This window comes from Camelus ferus, chromosome 8 (genome assembly GCF_009834535.1).
Source record: "Camelus ferus isolate YT-003-E chromosome 8, BCGSAC_Cfer_1.0, whole genome shotgun sequence".
Lineage (NCBI taxonomy): Eukaryota > Metazoa > Chordata > Mammalia > Artiodactyla > Camelidae > Camelus > Camelus ferus.
In genome coordinates, this window is record NC_045703.1 from 51,855,278 (window position 1) to 51,874,249 (window position 18,972).

Consider the following 18,972-nt stretch of genomic DNA (forward strand, 5'->3'; position numbering starts at 1 on the left):
AGGGGTACTACATTTCCGATTCTTGCCTCCATTTGCAAACCTTACCCTCGTCGCCTCTGAGCCAAAAGAGCCTAGAATAAAAGCCCAGCTATGGGTCCTCCTTTCCACGCTCCTCGAAGGCACAGCTGAAGGCAAGACAGGGGAAACAATGCGGTGTCAAGGGCGGAGACGGGAGCGGCAGTGGTGGAACCGGAAGAGGAAAGTCTCCCGCCTAGGGCACGGAGGCTCCGCCTCCTTACGTCACTTCCGTAAACAAAGGGCACTGTGGAGGCGCGGGGTCCGGGATGTGACCCCGGCTCAAGCTGCAGTGGTAGCATCGACGGCTGCAGGTGCGGCCGTGGCTTCGGAGGCCCCGGGATCTCTGCAGACTGAGGAAGAGGACCCCGATCCCCTTCTTCCTCAGGTATGAAGGGGAAGCAAAGGCACCCCAGCAATGTCCCCCTGTAGGCCGCTCCCACCACCGGTTCTGGCCACGACTGGATTCTGGGCAATGAAAGGTCACCGTGTCGGCTGATTGTTTGGAGAAGGGGAATGAAGCGAAGTCAAGAGGGACTCCTAATGGTCCTGCTTGGATTCCTGGGATTGGTATACAAGAAGGATTCCAGTGCTCTTGTCGAGATGTTACCTCCCAAAAAAGGATGATTTTCGAGCCCTGGCCCCTCAGAACATCTTAGTTTAGACCACTATTGGTTTATTTACATTACTTTACTTCCTAGACTTTTTTTCTTGCATCTGCAGCTGTGTATAAGCATCATTGAATTCGAAAACCACTGTGTTTGTGTATCAAACCACTGTATACCACTGTATAAATTTATACAGATCCTTGCCTCTTTGGAAAAGTGAATCCTCCTTCTCTATTTAGTTATTTTTTAAACATTTAGTTTGTGTTGCATGCTGAAACACCCCAAAATGTCTGTTGCTAAAAATACTTCTTAAAGGAAAATTTTTTAGCCAAGATTTAAGTGGGTTTACCTTTTTTTTTTTTTAATCTGGGATTAAAGACTGGGCAGTGGAGCCTTTCCTTTACAACCTTTGGTTCTTTGGAGGTATCATACCTCTAGTTATGATTGTCTAAAGTCATTGTAAGCCAACTGAGCTCAGTGGTTTAAATAACAGTGCTAGTAGCACCGAGTCCAGACAATAGCAGAAAAATCTGTTTTTATGGAAATTCTTGTGTAATTACTTTAGGAGTGACATCGATGGATTTGAGCTTTTTTGAATGGTCATAGCAGGATTAAATTCAACACAACATACAATAAAAGGCCTAATGGGCCTTAGGCACTTTACAGTCTAATGAGGTGAACAGCTATATAAATTTCTCATCCTGGGGGATGGGTGTAGCTCAGTGGTAGAGCCTGTGCCCACAGGGTCCTAGGTTCAATCCCCAGTACCTCCATCAAGAAAAGTAAAAAATAAAAAAAGTTTCTCATCTTATGATGCATGAAACAGTATAATTTTATATTATTCATAAATAAAAAGGAAATGTGGAAGGATATTTTTAGATGTGCTCTTAGGAAAATAAAACTGGTTAATACATAAAGTAAGGGAAAGCACTGGATAAATAGAAAACCTTCACTATATTCTGCATAGAAGGACCAAGTGTAACTTCATAGAGTAACTTTCTTGATAGTGGCAAAACTAAACATATATAATAAAGTTTTATGTTTCCTTGTAAACAGGTAGAGAAAGTAAATTCAAAGTAGTCATGGAACAATCTTAATTTTACAGTATTTAATTTTCCTTCACTTGATCAAGAAACTAGAGTCAGATGACCTCTAGACAAACTGAATTTCTACTTGGTGGTTGAAATAAGGTTTCTACTTGCTAGTTAAAATTCAGATCCCCATGTCAGTTATACATCTATTTGAATCTAGTTGGTTTTTTAAAGAATATATTTTAGAAAGGAGACTTGAAGGCCATTTAAAGCTTGAGGCAGGCTGGGAATATCATGTGGGTGAGTTGTTCAATGTTTATGTGTTGCTCTCCTATACCGTCAGCTTTTTGAAGGCAGGGACTCTGTCTTGCACAGTACCATTTCCCCAATGCCTAGAATAATGCCTAACATGTGAAGAGAGCAAATATTTGTAGGATGAATGAATAAAGAAAATGGTGAAAAAATTTTTGTTTGCCAGGCCATTTTGCTTAGGACTTCTGTGTATTTAGTACTGTAGATTGAACTTAAGGGATCCTTAGTCTAACTTTCTCTAATGACCTCTGAAATTCTTGATCCTCTTTCAGCCCATAAAGTGGGTCTTTGAACCCCTTTCATTTCAGCATACTGTAGCTATGTGTATAATTGTGCTGTGTTTCCTTAGGTCGTAAGAAGCTGGCCTTGGTGCAATAAGGAACTTAAAACAATGGAGGAGCGCAAAGTGAAGAGGAGGAGTCCTAAGTCTTTTAGTGCCCATTCTGCTCAGGTCGTTAATGCCAAAAAAAATGCCATTCCAGTTAGTAAAAGCACGGGATTTTCAAATCCTGCATCACAGTCAACTTCACAGAGACCAAAGTTAAAAAGGTGAATTCTTTTCTTTCATGTTATCTCAGGAAAATACTATTAAACTCAATACTATATCCACTAATACTTATAATATTTTTTCTCTTGGCTTAACTTTTAAAACAGTTGAGGCACATATTATATGTCATTTAGAAAAAAAATTATGAAGATTACAGTGTATAGAGATTAGAAAATGCAAAATGAGTGATTAGTTTTAAGGCCCTTACTTTGTCTCATATTAAAATACACAAGCAAGAAAACTTGTAGACAAGTTGATAAACTAGCCAGAAATGGAAAAAGGGATACAGGTTTGTTTGTTTGTTTGTTTTAAACTAAGCTGAGTGTTTGTACTTTGGTAGTTTTATTTTTTTTAAAGAATGAATTCATTGTTTTTGTGGAAATGATTTGTACTTATTGTGAATATTTAAACACAGGAAAATTTCAAAGAAGAAACATAGAACAGTAAAATCCCACCACCCAGAAGTAATCATTATTAACATTTGGTGAACGCCATTTGTCTTAAGGCTTTAAAGGAAACAGGAGGGACACGTTTAAATGTGTTACACGTTACTGCTGCATGTATGTGAGTATTTTGGAGTGTTAGATATTTAGAAAGGAAGATGGTGTCTTTAGAGAAAATGCATTTTATAATCTCAATCCTCTTCCTAATGATGATTAAGTAAACTTCCAAGCTCATCATGAAGAGTCAAGTAAGGAAGTGATGCTTGTAGCACTCAGTAGCCACCACGTTTACACAAAAGAAAAAAGACTGCTGCCTTGATGATGATCTCACAGTCTCTGAGGAAACAAATGGGGCATAGTGAGAGACACTTGGAAAAGAACATCCCAATAAGGACTAAGTGATAAACAACAAGATTTATGAAGGTTTCTTTTGACTACAGTGTCAGATTGCAAAGGGGTTTTTCCTCCTGGAGGAGTTTAATTTAGAGTCAGATTTTGAATGTGGTTTTAGTTAGTGGAAAAAAACCCAAGCGATTTTAAAGGAAATCACTCTTTCTTCCAAACTTTTGCATCTGTTTGCTCATATCTCATGGTCATTTTCTACCTTGTACTTTTATTTCTCTATCCTCTTCTAGAATGTAGTCTTCCTGAGGGCTGGGGCTTGTGTGCCAGGCAGGACTGAGAGTGGGGCTTTGCATATAGTCTAATTTCAGTGAATTCTTTTTAATTGTTGAATTGGTTTAATAAAGTGGGGCAGCGGGGCATGATCAAAAACACTGAAGTGGGAAGAAACAGGCTTTTATTTTTATTTTTTGAGAGGGTTGTTAAGTGATGAACTGATGCAGAATAGGTACTTGGATAAAACTTCCAATTTGAAAGATAAAAATATATTCGCTGTACTGAAACCTGAGGGTCTGTAGCAGTTTATCTCAGATTTTAGTGTGAATACGGCTCTCTCAGGAATCTTTTTATAATGCAGGTTCTGAATCAGTCAGTCCAGGATGGACTTCTGTTAAGCACTTCTAGTAAGCTCACAGGTAATGTTGATGGTACAGGTCTTGGACAGTACTTTGAATATCAAGGTACTAGATAGTGGTATGAAATCTAATATGTATCTAAAATTACAGAGCTTGCTTTGTGAAGCACTGTTACTGACCTGCTGTCACAGCCTTTATGCTCTAAGCCTTGCCACCTTCCCTACTCTGCACCCCCACCGTATACCCCATCTGCCTTACCGTATTGTGGTGAGTACACCTGTGGGGAAGACGTCTTCACGCAGCATTACGTAGAAATTAACTGAGTACTGAATATAAGTGTACATCAGGATCTGTGGTACATGTTGGGGTTATAAAGCAACACCCAAACCCTTCTCCCATTTTTACCCTTAACTCCTACTTAGACTTTAACTTTCACTCACACATCACCTTAGGAAGTTTTCTCTGCTGCCCTTCGATTGAGTTAACTGCTCTTTTTCTCCATTTCCGTATCACACTGTGTATAGCAGCATCACTCAAGTGTCTGAGAGCCTGGCATGTGCTAGACATGTGTGGTAAGAACTCATACAGTCTAGGGGTCCTGAAAAGGCCTTCCAGAGGCAATAACATTTAAACTGAGACTTGAAGGATGTGTGGGAGGTAGCCTGGCAAAGATGGCAGTGAGGGGAAGGACGCTAATGTAGCAGAGGATTAGCTGTAAGTAGATGAGAGAATGGATTCCTAGGAAGCAGAAGAGATTCGAGATGTCTAGAGCATCGACAGACAAGAGAGGAGAGGATTTCTTACGGATATCGGACTACTGAAGGGTTTGAATTACGTAAATCATTTCATCTGATTTTACTTTTTAAAAATTGACTTGGTTGCTCTCTAGGGAGGGAATGGGACTCAGAGACAGCACATAGAGGCCGGGAGACCAGCTGAGAAGCTGTTGGAGTAGTTCGGTCAAGCCGTAGGATAGTGGCTGTGGAGAAGGAGAGAACTCGCAAGATTGGACATCGTTACGGGTATAATCAGTAGGACTTCATGTCTGCATGTGAGGCCTCCAGAAGTTGGAGGCGTCAAGGATGGTAACAGGTTTTAGCACTGTGTCACATGGTGCTTATGAATTTATATGTCTGTCTTTCTCCTTGGACTGGGCACTCTTCAGTGCAGTAACTGATGTCAGGTGCATGTTTGTATACTGAGTATCTGGCACCGTGTGAGCTACAGATCAGGGGCCCATAACCACTTGAACAACCCATAGTTCAAGGAATAGCCTGAATAAAGATGAGATGGGAAAGGCGTAATATGTTTACTGAGAAATGAATATGAAACATAGGCTAGGAAAAAGACTTAGTAATTCTCTTTTCAGTTTTTTTTGCAATCCAAAAAATTAGCATATTGTAAAAATATGTTACTTAAGCTTTTTATATACCTTACTAAGTTATATTTTATACATTTATTTTGAGATTTTTCACAACCTGTTATTTTGGTGTCTGGCTTGAAATTATTGGTTTTATTTTGTATTGATTTTATTCTGATATCTTGTTTTTAATGGAAATTCCATTTAGTTTACTAATTTTGCTTAATCTAGAACACCCTGAAAGAATATAATTATCTCTTTTTAAAGATAGTTATACACAATTACTTTTTTATTGCATCCTTTCTACAGAGTGATGAAAGAAAAGACCAAACCTCAGGGTGGAGAAGGCAAAGGCGCTCAGTCAACCCCGATTCAGCACTCCTTTCTCACCGACGTCTCCGACGTCCAGGAGATGGAGAGGGGGCTTCTCAGCCTGTTGAATGACTTCCACTCTGGAAAACTCCAAGCATTCGGTAATTCATAGGTGTTTTTCTTTTCAAGATGTTTGCACCCTATTTTCTGCATGTGTTTTGCAATTCTTTTTTAAAGTGTCATTTTCTTTAATTAAAAAAAAAATGTCCAGAGGCATAAAACACAATCACCCTAGATTTCATTTGTCACAGAATATAATTTGCCTTCTAAAATTTCAGGAAAAAAAATTTTTTTTTTTTTTTTAAAGAGGGAGGGTTAGTTGAAATGTTCAAGTAGGATTGCTATTATGGAATAAGTATCTTGAAAGTGTAACAAACAAAAGAGACACTCTTTGTCAACTAAAGTATTTTAGACTTAGTGCTTTAGTTTTAGAAAGACTCAGGATCACTTTCCTTTACCCTTTCAAGCCTAAACTTATTTCTTGCCCAGGATTCCTGGCTTTCAAATATTAATGAGTCTGGTTTTCTCATTCTTTCATGAAGACATAAGAACAGTGAACTGATTGTTCCAGTAAAAACTCTGAATAGGTATTTTTGTATGTGAATTCGCAAAGTGTAATGTCAGATTTTTCATGTTCAGCTTGCAGCTTACTTGATAAGCTTTTTCTAATAATAAAATTATTTACCTGCATTTTAAAGGAGTAATTAAAAATTATTGAATGCACACATACGGAATCTCACTCAAAAGCATAAATGTCATCAACATAGATATTGCTTCTTTTTTTAAGTGTTGTCTTTCCTTCCCCTGCTTTTTTACTTGGCTTCCCTATCCCTTCCTTTACCTCCTCTACTTCCCCTGCCCCCCCAACCAGTTAGCCATGTGTGTATATATATATATATACACACACATATGTAAACACACACACACACATACACAAAGATTTTTGTTTTCATTATTTTATACAAATAGTGTCTTGTAGACACTTTTCAATGTCTTGCTTTCCTCACTAACCAGTATCTGGTGAAAATCTGTCTATGCCACCTGGTATGGCTCTAATTCACTCTTTTTTCCAATGGCTACATAATCTCCAAGTTGTGAATGTACCCTGGTTTATTCAGCCATTTCTCTGTTGAAGGGCATTTACTTTGTGTCCAGTTTGGATCACTAAATTCAATGGTGTGGTGGACATCATTTTATATATATCCTTATGTGGATGTTTTTATTTCTCTAGGGTGGATTCCCATGAGTGAGATTGCTGGGTCAAAGCATATATGTAATTTTAATTTTAATAAAAGTATCCAGATTGCTTTTCAAAAATGTTATTGCACTTCTAGTTTTCATAGCAATTTATGAAAAAACTCTTCCCTGAGGAAATGTGAGATATTTTACTGTGAAGAAGGATGATTTTGAAAGAGCTGCAGCTAGCTTCAAAATTAGTAGTAGTCCTTAATTTAATGTAATATAGTCAGTTTACGAAGATGTTATAAAGCTGGCCAGAGGAAAATATAATTTATATTAATTCATACTGATTCCAGCTATGTACTTCACCTTTGGCTAAACTATATTATATTATACCTTTGAGGAAATCAAAGTTTTTTTTTGAAAAATAAATAGTAATATGGAGAGCTTACAGAGGCTGTGTTTAAACTGAATGAAAATATATACATTAGTTGGTCTGGGCAGATAATGCTACCTCAGAGGACTCTAATTGAGACAGGAGGGAAGAGGACAGGGCACAACCCCTGGAGGAATGACACAGCAACTGAGGACAGAACAAACTGGTTAGAACCAAGATGGTGGAAGATTTGACTTCCAGTAGACCTTGAGCCTCTTGGCAAACCCACAGGCGCCATGACAGTTCCTAGGCTGACTATAAAAGTTCAAAAAGTGGGCAGGGGAGCCCAATTCCTGGAGATCCCTGCCCCTTCCCCAAGGTAGTTAGAATAATCCTCCCACTTGTTAGCATATGAAATTACCGAGCCCATAAAAACTTAACAACTCTGCATCTCACGGTCTCTCTCTCTCTCTCTCTCTCTTTCTTGCCTTCTGAGACAGCCCGCACTCTGTCTGTGGAGTGTGTATCTACTTTTACTTTAAACACCCCACACCTCTCGGCCTCTCTCCCTCTCACCTTTGGAGACAGCCAGCTTTCTGCCTGTGGGAGTGTGTATCTCCTAAGTCACTTTCCCTTCTGAGTGAGACAGACCCCACTCTGTCTATGGAGTGTGTCTCTCTCTAAATAAACTTGCTTTCACTTTAACATGCCTTGCTCTTGAATTCTTTCCTGTGCTAGGCAAGAACCTATTCTCTAGCAACATAATCAACAAATAATGCTAAAGCAGTAAGTTGTCTTTAACTATTATTTGTACATTGTGTTTCTCATGCTTCATAACATTCTTCATGCTTCGTAAGTATCTTTTATATTGCCTAAAAGAGGAATATATGGTTGGTAAAATGATTGATGACTGAAGTTTTTATAGGACTCTTAAATTCACTCAGATTATTATAAAATGTTGAGTTACTCAATTCTAATGGCAGTTGTCAAATAGGAGATGAATAGATGGTGTTAAAACTTCTATAGATGATATTGAAATTTTTTTTTACCACCTAAGGGGTGACTTTATTTAAAAATTTTCTTCTATATGATTTTTTTAACGTCCATGATCAGTTTTTAAATTGTTGTTTTCCTGGTCAGAAGTTTGATTTATAATTATACACAGAAAATATGCAGTCATTAACAATGTAATTTACAAAACAAAGAAAACCGATTTCTTTTAAGCACCTAGGATTTAGAAGTTTTTCAAGACAGTTAGTTTGACCTATCCTAATCTTTATTGATGTCCTGGAATGTTCCCCCAGGAAATGAATGTTCCATTGAACAGATGGAACATGTTCGGGGAATGCAGGAGAAATTAGCTCGCTTGAATTTGGAGCTCTATGGGGAGTTAGAGGAACTTCCTGAGGATAAGAGAAAAACAGCCAGTGACTCCAATCTGGATAGGCTTCTGTCTGATGTGAGTATGGCTCTCTTTCTTTATTCTTTTCTTAATAAAATTTGTATTGAGATAAAAGTCACCATTTTAACAATTTTAAAGTATACAATTCAGGGATTTGTAGTATATTCACAATGTTGGGCAGACATCACCACCGTCTAATTTCAGAACATTTTTATCACTCCAAAAAAAAACCCCTGCCCCTCGCAGTTCTCCCTTGCCATCCCCTAGCAACCGCCAGTCTGTTTTCTGTCTCTGTAGATTTGCCTATTCTGGACATTTCATATAAGTGGGAATCACAAAGTATGTGGCTTTTTATGTCTGGATTTTTTCACTTGGTGTAATGTTTTCAAGTTTCATTGATACTGTACTTTATATTCTTTTTTTAAAGAAATATGTTCAAAGGAAATTATATTTACGTCTAAGCATATTTTCTGAGATACTGGCAAGTCTAAAATACTTGCTTCTGTACCTATATAAGATCTTAAGTCATAGAAGGTAGTATGTCAAAAGATCCTGGCATGATTGATACATTTTGCATTATTTACTCAGTGGTGGTTACTTGTACTATGTTTGGTGTTTATGGTAATTTCGTAGGTTGTCATAACAAAGTACCATAGACTTGCTTAGGCTACAGAAATTTATTTTCTCACAGTTCTGGAGGCTCAGAGCTGGAGAATCAAGGTGTCAGCAGGCTGGTTTCTTTTGAGGCCTCCCTTCTTGGCTTATAGAAGGATGTCTTCAGATCCACATGGCATGCTCCCTCTATGTGTGGGTGCCTATGTCCAAATTTCCTTTTTGTAACAACACTGGTCATATTAGATTAGGGCCCATTCTAATGACTTCATTTTAATTTAATTCCCTCTTTTTAAAAACTTATCTCCAAATATAGTCACATTCTGAAGTTTTAGGGGTTAGGACTAAAACATAAATTTTTGGAGGACGCAGTTCAACCCATAATACCATATATGATTCTTATATTGAAAAGTGTTAATTAAATTTGCCTCTTGAAATCTTTTTTGGAACAAAAATAAATAAAAATTGAATTCAACACATTTTAGTTTCAGAGTCCATATTTACCCATAACAGAAATGGTTAATTTCTCTTGCTTTTCTCTATCTTTTGAATAAATAAGAGAGAAATTGTATGCCCATACTTTTAAAATTTTGAACCTATACTTGTAATTGCACTCGTGGTATGTTGAAAATGGAATTTGAAACCAGAAAGTCTTTGTTTAGTTCAGGATCTGCATAGAGCTGTATAACCTTGGGCAATTTAATATTTCTGTAACTCAGGTTTTTCTCTCTGTAAAATAGGGATGGTTAATTCTATCTCATACTAAAAACTGACTATCATGTGGAATCTTATTCTAATCCATAAAGTTTTTTAAAGATTTTGATCATTAAAATGGTGACTTTTTTCTTTTAAAAGCTATAATTAGAGACGATTATAATTAAGCAAGTTTTTAATACTTAGAAAACTTCAGTTTTTATTATACAGTTTTAATTCTCTTTTCATATTCTTATGTCATAAATACTACAGCTACTTTAGTATTATTTTGCATAAGTGAATTTCCCAGTCTGGAAATTTTTTGGAAAGTTTTTTCTTTCTAATTTGCTTTTTTATTTAAAGAAAGCTTAAATGAGAAATAACTTATTTAATAATGTATTTTTAACAATTATCTATTTATGATGTTTATCTTATAAAAAATAAAATTAAATTTTTTTCTTTGTGTTACAGTTAGAAGAACTGAATTCTTCCATGTATCCTTTGCTTAACATCAAAAGTGAAAAGGTTACAAATTATAATTTCTGGTGACTAGTCCCAATCTAATGAAGAAACCTACTATTATTTACTGGGGCTCTCTCTTTCCCTTTGGTCTCTAAGTGGAATTTCCTAGTTCTTTTGTTTGCTGAAATTTTGTTTGTTTATGGTTTGCACTTTACCTTGTATTGTTTTTGGAGTTTTATGACAAAATTTTTTAATTTAATCAGGAGAATTATAGATTAGGCTAGTTGCCATATAAATTATTTTGAACTTTAGATTCTTAAGATAAATGGAAATTGGATAGCAGACATACTGTACTATACTAGATTTAATATTTTTGCATAGAGTATTTTAGATGCATAAAAAAGTGTATCATAAGATTAGCATAAAGGAAATCACCAAGGCACATGTGAAATACTCAGGTTTTGACATTTCAATTTAGAGCAGTTATTTCAGGAACTTTTCAAAATGTATTTTTGAACACAGTGATAGGTACACTATGAGATATATAAAAATAATAAGAAATAATCCTGCCTATAAAATAATTTGAGAGGTAAGACATCTCTTTGAACCAAATAATGAGACACTAGAAAGGATACTGGTTGTAGAGTTAAGAGATTTGATTTTTGAAATTTGGTTCCACATTTTGCTAATGTAACCTTCAGCAGATTAACATCTCAGAGTGTCTTATGTGATACGGGGTAATTGCTACATATAATGATGAGTATATGAAAATTTCCAAACCGTATAGAATATATATAAAAATTGCTATTATTGCTTAACATATATACTGTTATTAATTGCTGAATTGTGCAATAATAACAGTTAAGAAGTATGAAGATATGAATAAATCCAGTAATAGTCATTAAGAGCTGACCTTTACTGAATTCCTACTATTTGCTAAGCATTATACGAAGGGATTTACATGCATTACCTCATTTGGGCCTACCCTTGGAAGTAGGTGGTGTTATACTGCCCATTCTACTGATGAAGAAAATAAAGTTTTGAGAAGCCACATAAACCGTAGGGAGATGTTAATTTAAGATATCATTGCCAAGAAAGACTTTAATATGAGGGTAAGATAGAGTTATTTAAGGGGCTTTTCTTAGAAGTTCCTGGGTTTTTTTTTTTTCTTTGTATTCGTTTTAAGCTTTATATCCTTTCTATGCTTTTGACATTTACCGAACTCTAATCCTCTCATCTGAGTTTTTGTTAAACATTTAGACTTACTTGTCTCAACACTTTCCTCGCTTCAGTCACCACAGTGAGATAAGGCATGATGGTAGAATCCAAGAGTGTTGGCTTTGGATGACTTGGTTTCAAATCTTGGTAAGCAGCCATGTCACCTTGAGCAGAGGCTGGCAACCCTAGTTTCCTCACCTGTAACGTCCTCTCTGTAATCATACTTTCCCCCCTGATTTTTCTCGCCATCATCAACGCCCCTACTATTTTAATCTTCAGGATTATTTAAAAATTCATTTGTGACTATAGCAGACGTTAGTCCTGGCACTATCTGCCATTTAGCCGGTACAGAGACACGAAATGATTTGCCATCGCTTAATTACATAGTTGTTGGGCATTATCAGTTCTATCTTGTGTTCTTCCTTCATTCTCTACCCTCATCACCTAATTCCATAACCTTTCAAATTTCTGTTCTCTGGAGACTGTAGAGCTGCACTGTTCAGTATGGCAGCCACTAGCCCAGTAGCTCCTGAGCACATGAGGTGTTGGCTGGCGTGGACTGAAATGCGCTGCAGATGTAATGCGCACACCTGACTTTGAAGTCAGCTAGTATGAAAAGAAGAATGTGAAGTATCATATTTTTTATAATGATTATGTGTTGAAATGATAATTTCCTGATTTGTTAGTATAAATAAAATGTATTTTAAACATTATATCTGTGGCTTACATTATATTTCTATTGGACAGTGCTGCTGTAAGTTTTAGACACTGCCACTAAATTATTCTTCCTAAAACATCACTTTCATCTTGCCATTTTTTACTATGTCATACTGTTAAAGGGCTCTCAATAATTTGATTACAACCTATATATCCTGAAATATTTTTCATTCCCACTTGGTGGTTCTCTGGATGCCCAAGAGCAGATTATTTCCATGCTGACCTTAACACCTTCGTTCAGGTTGTACATTCTACCTAGAGTTGCTCTGGCCTCCCCTTTCTCCTTATCAAAGACACTCAAGTGGACCACTTCCATAAAGCTTTTTTGTTTGTATCTCAAACTAACATTCTGCCTTATTTCATTATCTGTTGATTTTTATATGTGTTAAATCTCAGCCTTCCAATTGAACAAGAATATCCTTGATGGCAGAGCTCATGTCTGTACATTTTTTGCAAACCTCTGCAATACATGTATTGCTAGCATTTAGTTGTCCTCAGTATATCCAGACCGTTGTTTGAATTGAGGCTTGAAAAATAGGTGGCAAGTGGATCAGATAGATGAAAGAGGAAAATGAAAGGCACCAATGAGAAGGGAGTAAATTATGTAAGAATTCCATCCTATTTCCAATCTTCTTGAAAATTCAGAGGATTATAGGAAAAGTTTTAGAGCTATGATGATTTTATGTTTTGGGGTTTTTTTTTGGATTTTTACAAAGAAATTGTTTTTCCGAGGATGATAAAAGGATGTTACCTTCTCAAATGAATTTTTTAATCCAGTACATTTTATGTTTTAATTAGCTTCTTACCATGAGAACTGTTCTTGCTACATTAAAATAATTCTGTGCTCCATTAGAACCTGGAACATAGTCTTGATATAGTGATTTTTTTTAAGTCTACAAATTCTAGACATAGTATAATTACTTAACTACATTTAAAAATTATCCTACCACATCCAAGTTTCTCAATAACAACATAGGCACTTTCCCTTTAAACATATTTATTTTTTTAATATCTCTGTCTCTCAGCTCTTGAATGTAATTTCCAGAAATTTAAAAGAAGTACTCATTATAGAATGAAAATCTTCTTAACTGATGAATTCAGACAAAAACTCCACTTGGCAGATGCACAAGATGTTCCAAATACTTCTACCAGCTAAAGTGAAACGTAGGTTGCTGTCTCGTGGTTCGAAGAAAAGCGGTGTTCTTTACTTTTCCAGCTGAATCCAGTAGCAGAATCATCTTCCACAATAAGGAATTAAAAGTAATTAAAGTGCAGTGACTGCTTTCACATCCTGCTTTTAGTAATTTGCCCTAAGTCACCGTGACTGGAGGCCTAGGCCTTGCTGAAGGCTTGATCAGGAAATGTGATACAGAGGTTTTGCTGCTCCGCGCTATACTGTTGCCTTATGGGTTATACTTGAAATGCATCATGCTAAGTGTTGTTGAGAGGGCTGCAGGATTACCCCTCCTGAGCTCACCAGACTTCGCCCCCTGGTGATCGTAAGTTGATGATGCCCAGGCTTTTTGTGGCAGCCCAGCTTCAGTTTACATTAGACAATCAGTACACACGCCTGGTGTGTTTGCCAATGGCCAGTGACAACAGAATGTTAAATGAGTATCTGTGAAATTTGCTATTTTTAATAAAGTGATTGTTTTAGTCTGTTTTGGAGAAACCTGTCGTCTTCAATCTGGGAATACAAGGGTTCAATCCTCAAAGGTAAACTGTTTATATAATTTGAGGTTCTGCAACTTTCTTGCAAATCTTGCACCTTGTGCACATTTAAATATTGGCAAAATGAAAAGAACATGGGCTTTGACTTTACTTAGATCTTGATTGGAAGCCCCATTCTGCCTCTTAGCTTTGAGTTCATTTATGTTTACTGTTTCTATCTTTTTGTTTTTAATCTAGAAAATGAGGTTAATAACCAGCTTGTGGTGATGGTTATGAGCAGGAAGTTAAAAAGTGCACATAAGATGCTTAGCACAATAGCTGACACAAGTAATGTTCAGCAAACAGTAGCTTATTAACATTACCATTAGCTTTTAAACAGCTTTATTGAAATAATTCATATGCTGTAAAATGTACCCTTTTAAAGTGTGTAATTCAATGGTTTATGGTAGATTGACACGGTTGTGCATCCATCCCCGTAATTTAATTCTAGAACATTTTCATCACCTCAAAAGGAAACTGATCAGCAGTCACTCCCTATCTCTCAAACGCCTCAGCCCTTGACAACAGTAATCTATTTTCTGGCCCTATGGATTTGCCAGTTCTGGACATTTTGTACCAGTGGAATCATACAATACATGATCTTTTGTGACTGGCTTCTTTTACTTAGTATAATGTTTTCAAGATTTCAGGGTTCATCCACATTGTAGCATGTATCAATACTTTTTTTCCTGGCCAAGTCATAGTCCACTGTATGGATATACCACATGTTTATCCATTTATAGCATTTATTGCCTTCATCTTGGAGAAGACGCCCATGCTTCTTCCTCCTTGTTTCCAGGCCACAGTAACAAGCACCTATTTGGAAATGGGGAGGGTGGGGGACCCATTGAACAACATAAAAAAAACCTCAATTTCAGTAATTTTTGGCATTCGAAGTTCAAAGAATTCTGATCAGTTTCTCTAATCAGTCTTTTGTATACCCCTTTTAAAAATAAAATCACCAGAACATTAAATGCAACCTTCAAAACTTTTCTGTTGGGTTGAGAGAATAGGAATTCCAGGGGGAAAAGCATTTAAGGTCTGACAGAGCAGAAGAAAACTTCGCCATTTGACATGTTTTTCTTGGATGAGTCTTGAGATAGAGTAACGCAAAAGCTGTTTCCTGTGGATTCGTGACAGAGCGGCAGATCAGCCTTGTTTATTCAGCTGGTTCATTTGTCCTTTGTGTCAAGGAACCCCATGTAGGTCCCAGGTAACAAATTTTTAGTTTATCTAATTTGTATCCTTTCACACAATTTAAGCATATGTTAAAGGCAACAAGAAAAAAAGAGTTGCTTAGATTAGAATAAAACGATTAGACTAACATTTATTATTTATTATACAGATGTTGCATATTTATAGTAGAAAAATTTTAATTACAGATGACTAAAAGAAGTTTGTTAATGTACTTCCAGGCTTCTTAAAATAGACATTTATTTATAAAAATTAGATAGTACTATTCATATGGTTTTCTAACATGCTTTTCATGTTGTGACCATCTTCCCATGGCGGTAACTATTTATCTACATAAAAAAAAAAAAAACCTTACGGGCTTCACAATAAATATGTAGAAGCATTTTGACTAGAACCATTAGAAACTAAGAAGGATGTTGATTTGGTTTTGGTACCTCCTGTGTAATGTGAAAATTGGCAATAGTAAGTATTAAAATACTCTGAGGGTTTGCTGAAGATACGAAACGCCACAGCCTTAAAATTCCTGGCTTTGAGACCAAGCAAATGTTGGCTTCAGTATCCAAGTCTCTTGGGTCTTTCCCCTCTGCTCCGTGCCTTCAGGGGCTTCTGGGACCTGCAGCGACGCCCAGGATCCCATCGCAGACTCCCTGGAGAATGACAAAGTCACGGGGAACCAGCAGCAGTGGAGAGGGAGGTGTCGGCCGGTGCAGCACTGGCGCTCTGAGCGTGGTCCACAGGCGAGCAGGTTTCTGGCCCTCCTGCGGGCAAGGCGCGGGTGCCGGTGACTTGGAGCTGTGGGCCCGCGGGGCGGGGCGGGGCGGGGCCGTGTTGTCAGGTTTCTATGGAGACGAGCCGCTGCAGGCCCTACCCCCTCCCCAGGCTGCGGCTGGGGGTCCTGCGTTCTGCGTTCCAAAGAGCAAGCATCCGTTCGGAGCCGGGTCTCTCCACCAGCTGTCAGAGGTAAAGCTCTTGGCTTCTCGGCCTCACAGCTCTTGCTTGGGGCCGTCGGGGCCCGGGGCCCAGTGCGCAGGCTGGTTTAGTTCCCGTGCAGCCGCGGGAAGACCCTAGGCAGCGCCCTCACTGGGCTCCCCTGGTGACCTTGGAGAAGCTGAGCAGCTCCATAATTTTCCAAAAGGCTGAAGTGGCGCTTGGGAGAAGAACACTATCCCTGCCCTAGGGTCAGGTTTGAATTGGGCTGTGACCAGTAAACTCTTATGTCCTGCAGAGCGCTCGGTTGGGACAGAAATGGAGTTAAGTCACTGAGCACTGATTTTCATAGGTTTCCAAAGAGGCTCACACGGACTCCCTCCCTCCTGCCAGTTCTCTCCCTCTTTCCTACCGTGGAGTCCGGAGTCCGAAACGTGGGAAGTGGGGTGAGGGGTGGGGAGGCAGTGAAGCAGAAATACAAAGACTCTACTATGAATACAGTTTGTGGTTAGAACTGTGTAGCACTGAGAGTTAATATGCCAAGATTTGATGAACTGGATTATATTCATGAATAGCTCAGAGATCAAGAGGATGAAATCTTAAAATCATGGTACTTATGAATATTCATCTTTTTAAAAGTACTCATGCTCTGCTTATTAATAAATCTTGCCACATATCGTATCAGAATATCCTGACATCTCATGTATTCAAGTTCAGAAAACCTGAGAAATCGTTTTCACGCCCATCTTGACATTTGTGTACCTCAGGAACCGCAAAAATCATGCTCTAAAACCAGTTATTTCCATTGGGAAAAAGGGGGGGGGGTTGAAACTTGAAACTTTTAGAACAACAATAACTGGTTATTTTTCTTGAATGTAAATAATATAGTCGCTTCTTGCTATTATTTTAATTTTATAGCAATTTTAATTTTAGCCAGCATTTGAGTATGTCCAGTTTTGGCTCACAAGGATGGTATTTCCTATCCCCTCTCATGCTTTTAATAGGGTAGATTTCTTCAAAATATGCTATTACTTTCATTATTTATTATTTATTTGTACATTTAATAAAAATTATCTTTCATTTCTATTTTTTCACTTATCACCCTCACTTCTCCTATACTCTAGTTCTTTTCTGCAATCTAGAACCACACAACCTCTGAGGAGGCATATTTAAGGAGTTAAATTTTGGATAATAAACGAATCATTGTACAACATGCATGAGTGAATTGCAAAAGTACTCAAATGTAGGTACCTTTGTGCCAAGGAACAATGTTTTGTTTTGTCTTCACTCCCAAGTCAGTGTCTCATATGGTGGAGCAGGACGAGACTAATTTACATTCCTCCGGCTGTGTAACCAGTCATCTGTGGGAACAGTTAATAACAACATGGTTCTGATTTATTCCAGTGATGATTTAGCTCTCTGTATGGACTGGCAATTGCCTACAAATTTCACCCCTTAATCTGGCTTTGGTTGTCACACAACAGGCACCCCACTTTTTTCCCTGAGCACTGAGGTGCCAGTGGCAATGGCTGAATTCCTCCTTGATATGTCAGTGGTAAAGAATAGTCGGGCACCAAATAGAAATTGTAATCCCAAATTAACCCATAGCGGTCATATATCCAGTTCAAGTTACACTCACACTTTTAGAAAAACCCAGTATAATTTTCAAACTTGATAGCCAGTTACTACTTGTGTGACCTTCTGGACAATTTTCTTTACTCTGTTCTTCTCCTCTGTAATCAATCTCCCAGGGTGAATGGGAGGATTAAACAAGCTCAGGTATGGGAAAGAGAATTACTAACACTTGCCAGTCAGAATAGCTACTCACAAAAAAGTAGGGTGTTAAATATAACATCTATTACCTGCTCCCTCCCACTTTGATTTTGTTACTAACCATGCTTCTTGGATCCAGTTATACATGAGAAGAGCCACAGATTGGGGTCTCTTATTTTAGTGCTTTTTTCACCAAACTTCAGAAGCACTTAGAGCCCTTGTTTTATAGAGTGAGGGAAGAAAGAGGTCTCCAGTTTGTGTCACTCATGCTGGAGTTTCGATTCAGTGGAAAACTGGACAGTAAGCAAAGCAGCAACAGGCCCTTTACTCTTCCAAGAATGGATACACTGCTTTGTGTAAAACACGAGAAATCCTAAGTGATCAAAGAAGAACTTTGTGGTACAGTAATTGGGCTTTTGGAGAAAGGATACTGAGAAAAGATGAAAAATGGATGAGAATTTGGTTTTGTACATTTATGTTTGGAGTGTCTGTTGGTATTAGAAGGTATTGTAACTCCCCTGTTGTAAACATTAATTCACAATAAGTTTTCTTGCCCCAGAGTGAATTCTAATCTCAAATAAGTACCCTTTCTTCCAATTTGCTGATGTCATGAGAGAACAATCTGTCAGATCTACGTATGAACTTAATTAAAAGTTTATATTACCATGTAACTCATTTGACATAATGGTGGAAATTAACTAAGAAGATCACACAAGTTGATAAATTGTCACAGTTGTGACGCAGTTTTCAAATCCTAATAATCAGTGACGGAATTTGGCTTTTTCTTGGCTAGCAATTTGTTTTTCAGCCCTTGAATTTAGAAAATTGGTAGACGTGAGCAATTATTCATTTACTCACTCAGCAAATATTTGCCAAGTCCCCACCTGTCGGCAGGCACTATGGTAGCAGCTTCTAGAATGGCTCCCACCACCCTAGCTTCCTGGTATTCATGCCCTTGTGACTCTCCTCCCTCAAGTGTGGGCTAGACCTGTTTCTAATGCAGGGGTTGCCAAACTTTTTCTGTAAAGGGCCAGAGAGTAAACA

At 37.7% G+C, this 18,972-nt stretch overlaps 2 protein-coding genes across 5 annotated transcripts in view; both read left to right on the top strand.

Annotated features, from left to right (window-relative positions):
- The first annotated feature begins 113 nt into the window (after positions 1 to 113).
- On the top strand, positions 114 to 13,996 carry CCDC28A (coiled-coil domain containing 28A). 4 transcript variants are annotated; one of them, XM_006188492.3, is made up of 6 exons: positions 114 to 403; positions 2,316 to 2,515; positions 5,603 to 5,766; positions 8,525 to 8,679; positions 10,399 to 10,421; positions 13,426 to 13,996. In XM_006188492.3, exons 1-6 carry the CDS (start codon positions 149 to 151, stop codon positions 13,478 to 13,480), a joined length of 852 nt encoding a protein of 283 aa, XP_006188554.2. In that variant the 5' UTR covers positions 114 to 148; the 3' UTR covers positions 13,481 to 13,996. The 4 variants fall into 4 exon arrangements, with proteins under 4 accessions (XP_006188554.2, XP_032340914.1, XP_032340915.1 ...); XM_032485023.1 differs by lacking the exon at positions 13,426 to 13,996 and adding an exon at positions 12,566 to 13,392; XM_032485024.1 differs by lacking the exon at positions 13,426 to 13,996 and adding an exon at positions 12,096 to 12,524.
- Positions 13,997 to 16,055: 2,059 nt separating this feature from the next.
- Positions 16,056 to 18,972, top strand: part of ECT2L (epithelial cell transforming 2 like) — a 63,265-nt gene continuing 60,348 nt past the window's right edge. The window contains exon 1 of the mRNA XM_032485034.1: positions 16,056 to 16,188. The gene's annotated coding sequence lies outside the window, so the exon portion shown is untranslated. The remainder of the gene's footprint in view (positions 16,189 to 18,972) is intronic.

Coding starts and splice junctions, on each gene's coding strand:
- CCDC28A (XM_032485023.1), top strand. CDS start 149: ATGCGGTGTCAAGGGCGGAGACGGGAGCGGCAGTGGTGGAACCGGAAG. Junction 2,516..5,602: donor CAGAGACCAAAGTTAAAAAG/GTGAATTCTTTT, acceptor TCCTTTCTACAG/AGTGATGAAAGAAAAGACCA. Junction 10,422..12,565: donor GAAGAACTGAATTCTTCCAT/GTATCCTTTGCT, acceptor ACCTTCGTTCAG/GTTGTACATTCTACCTAGAG.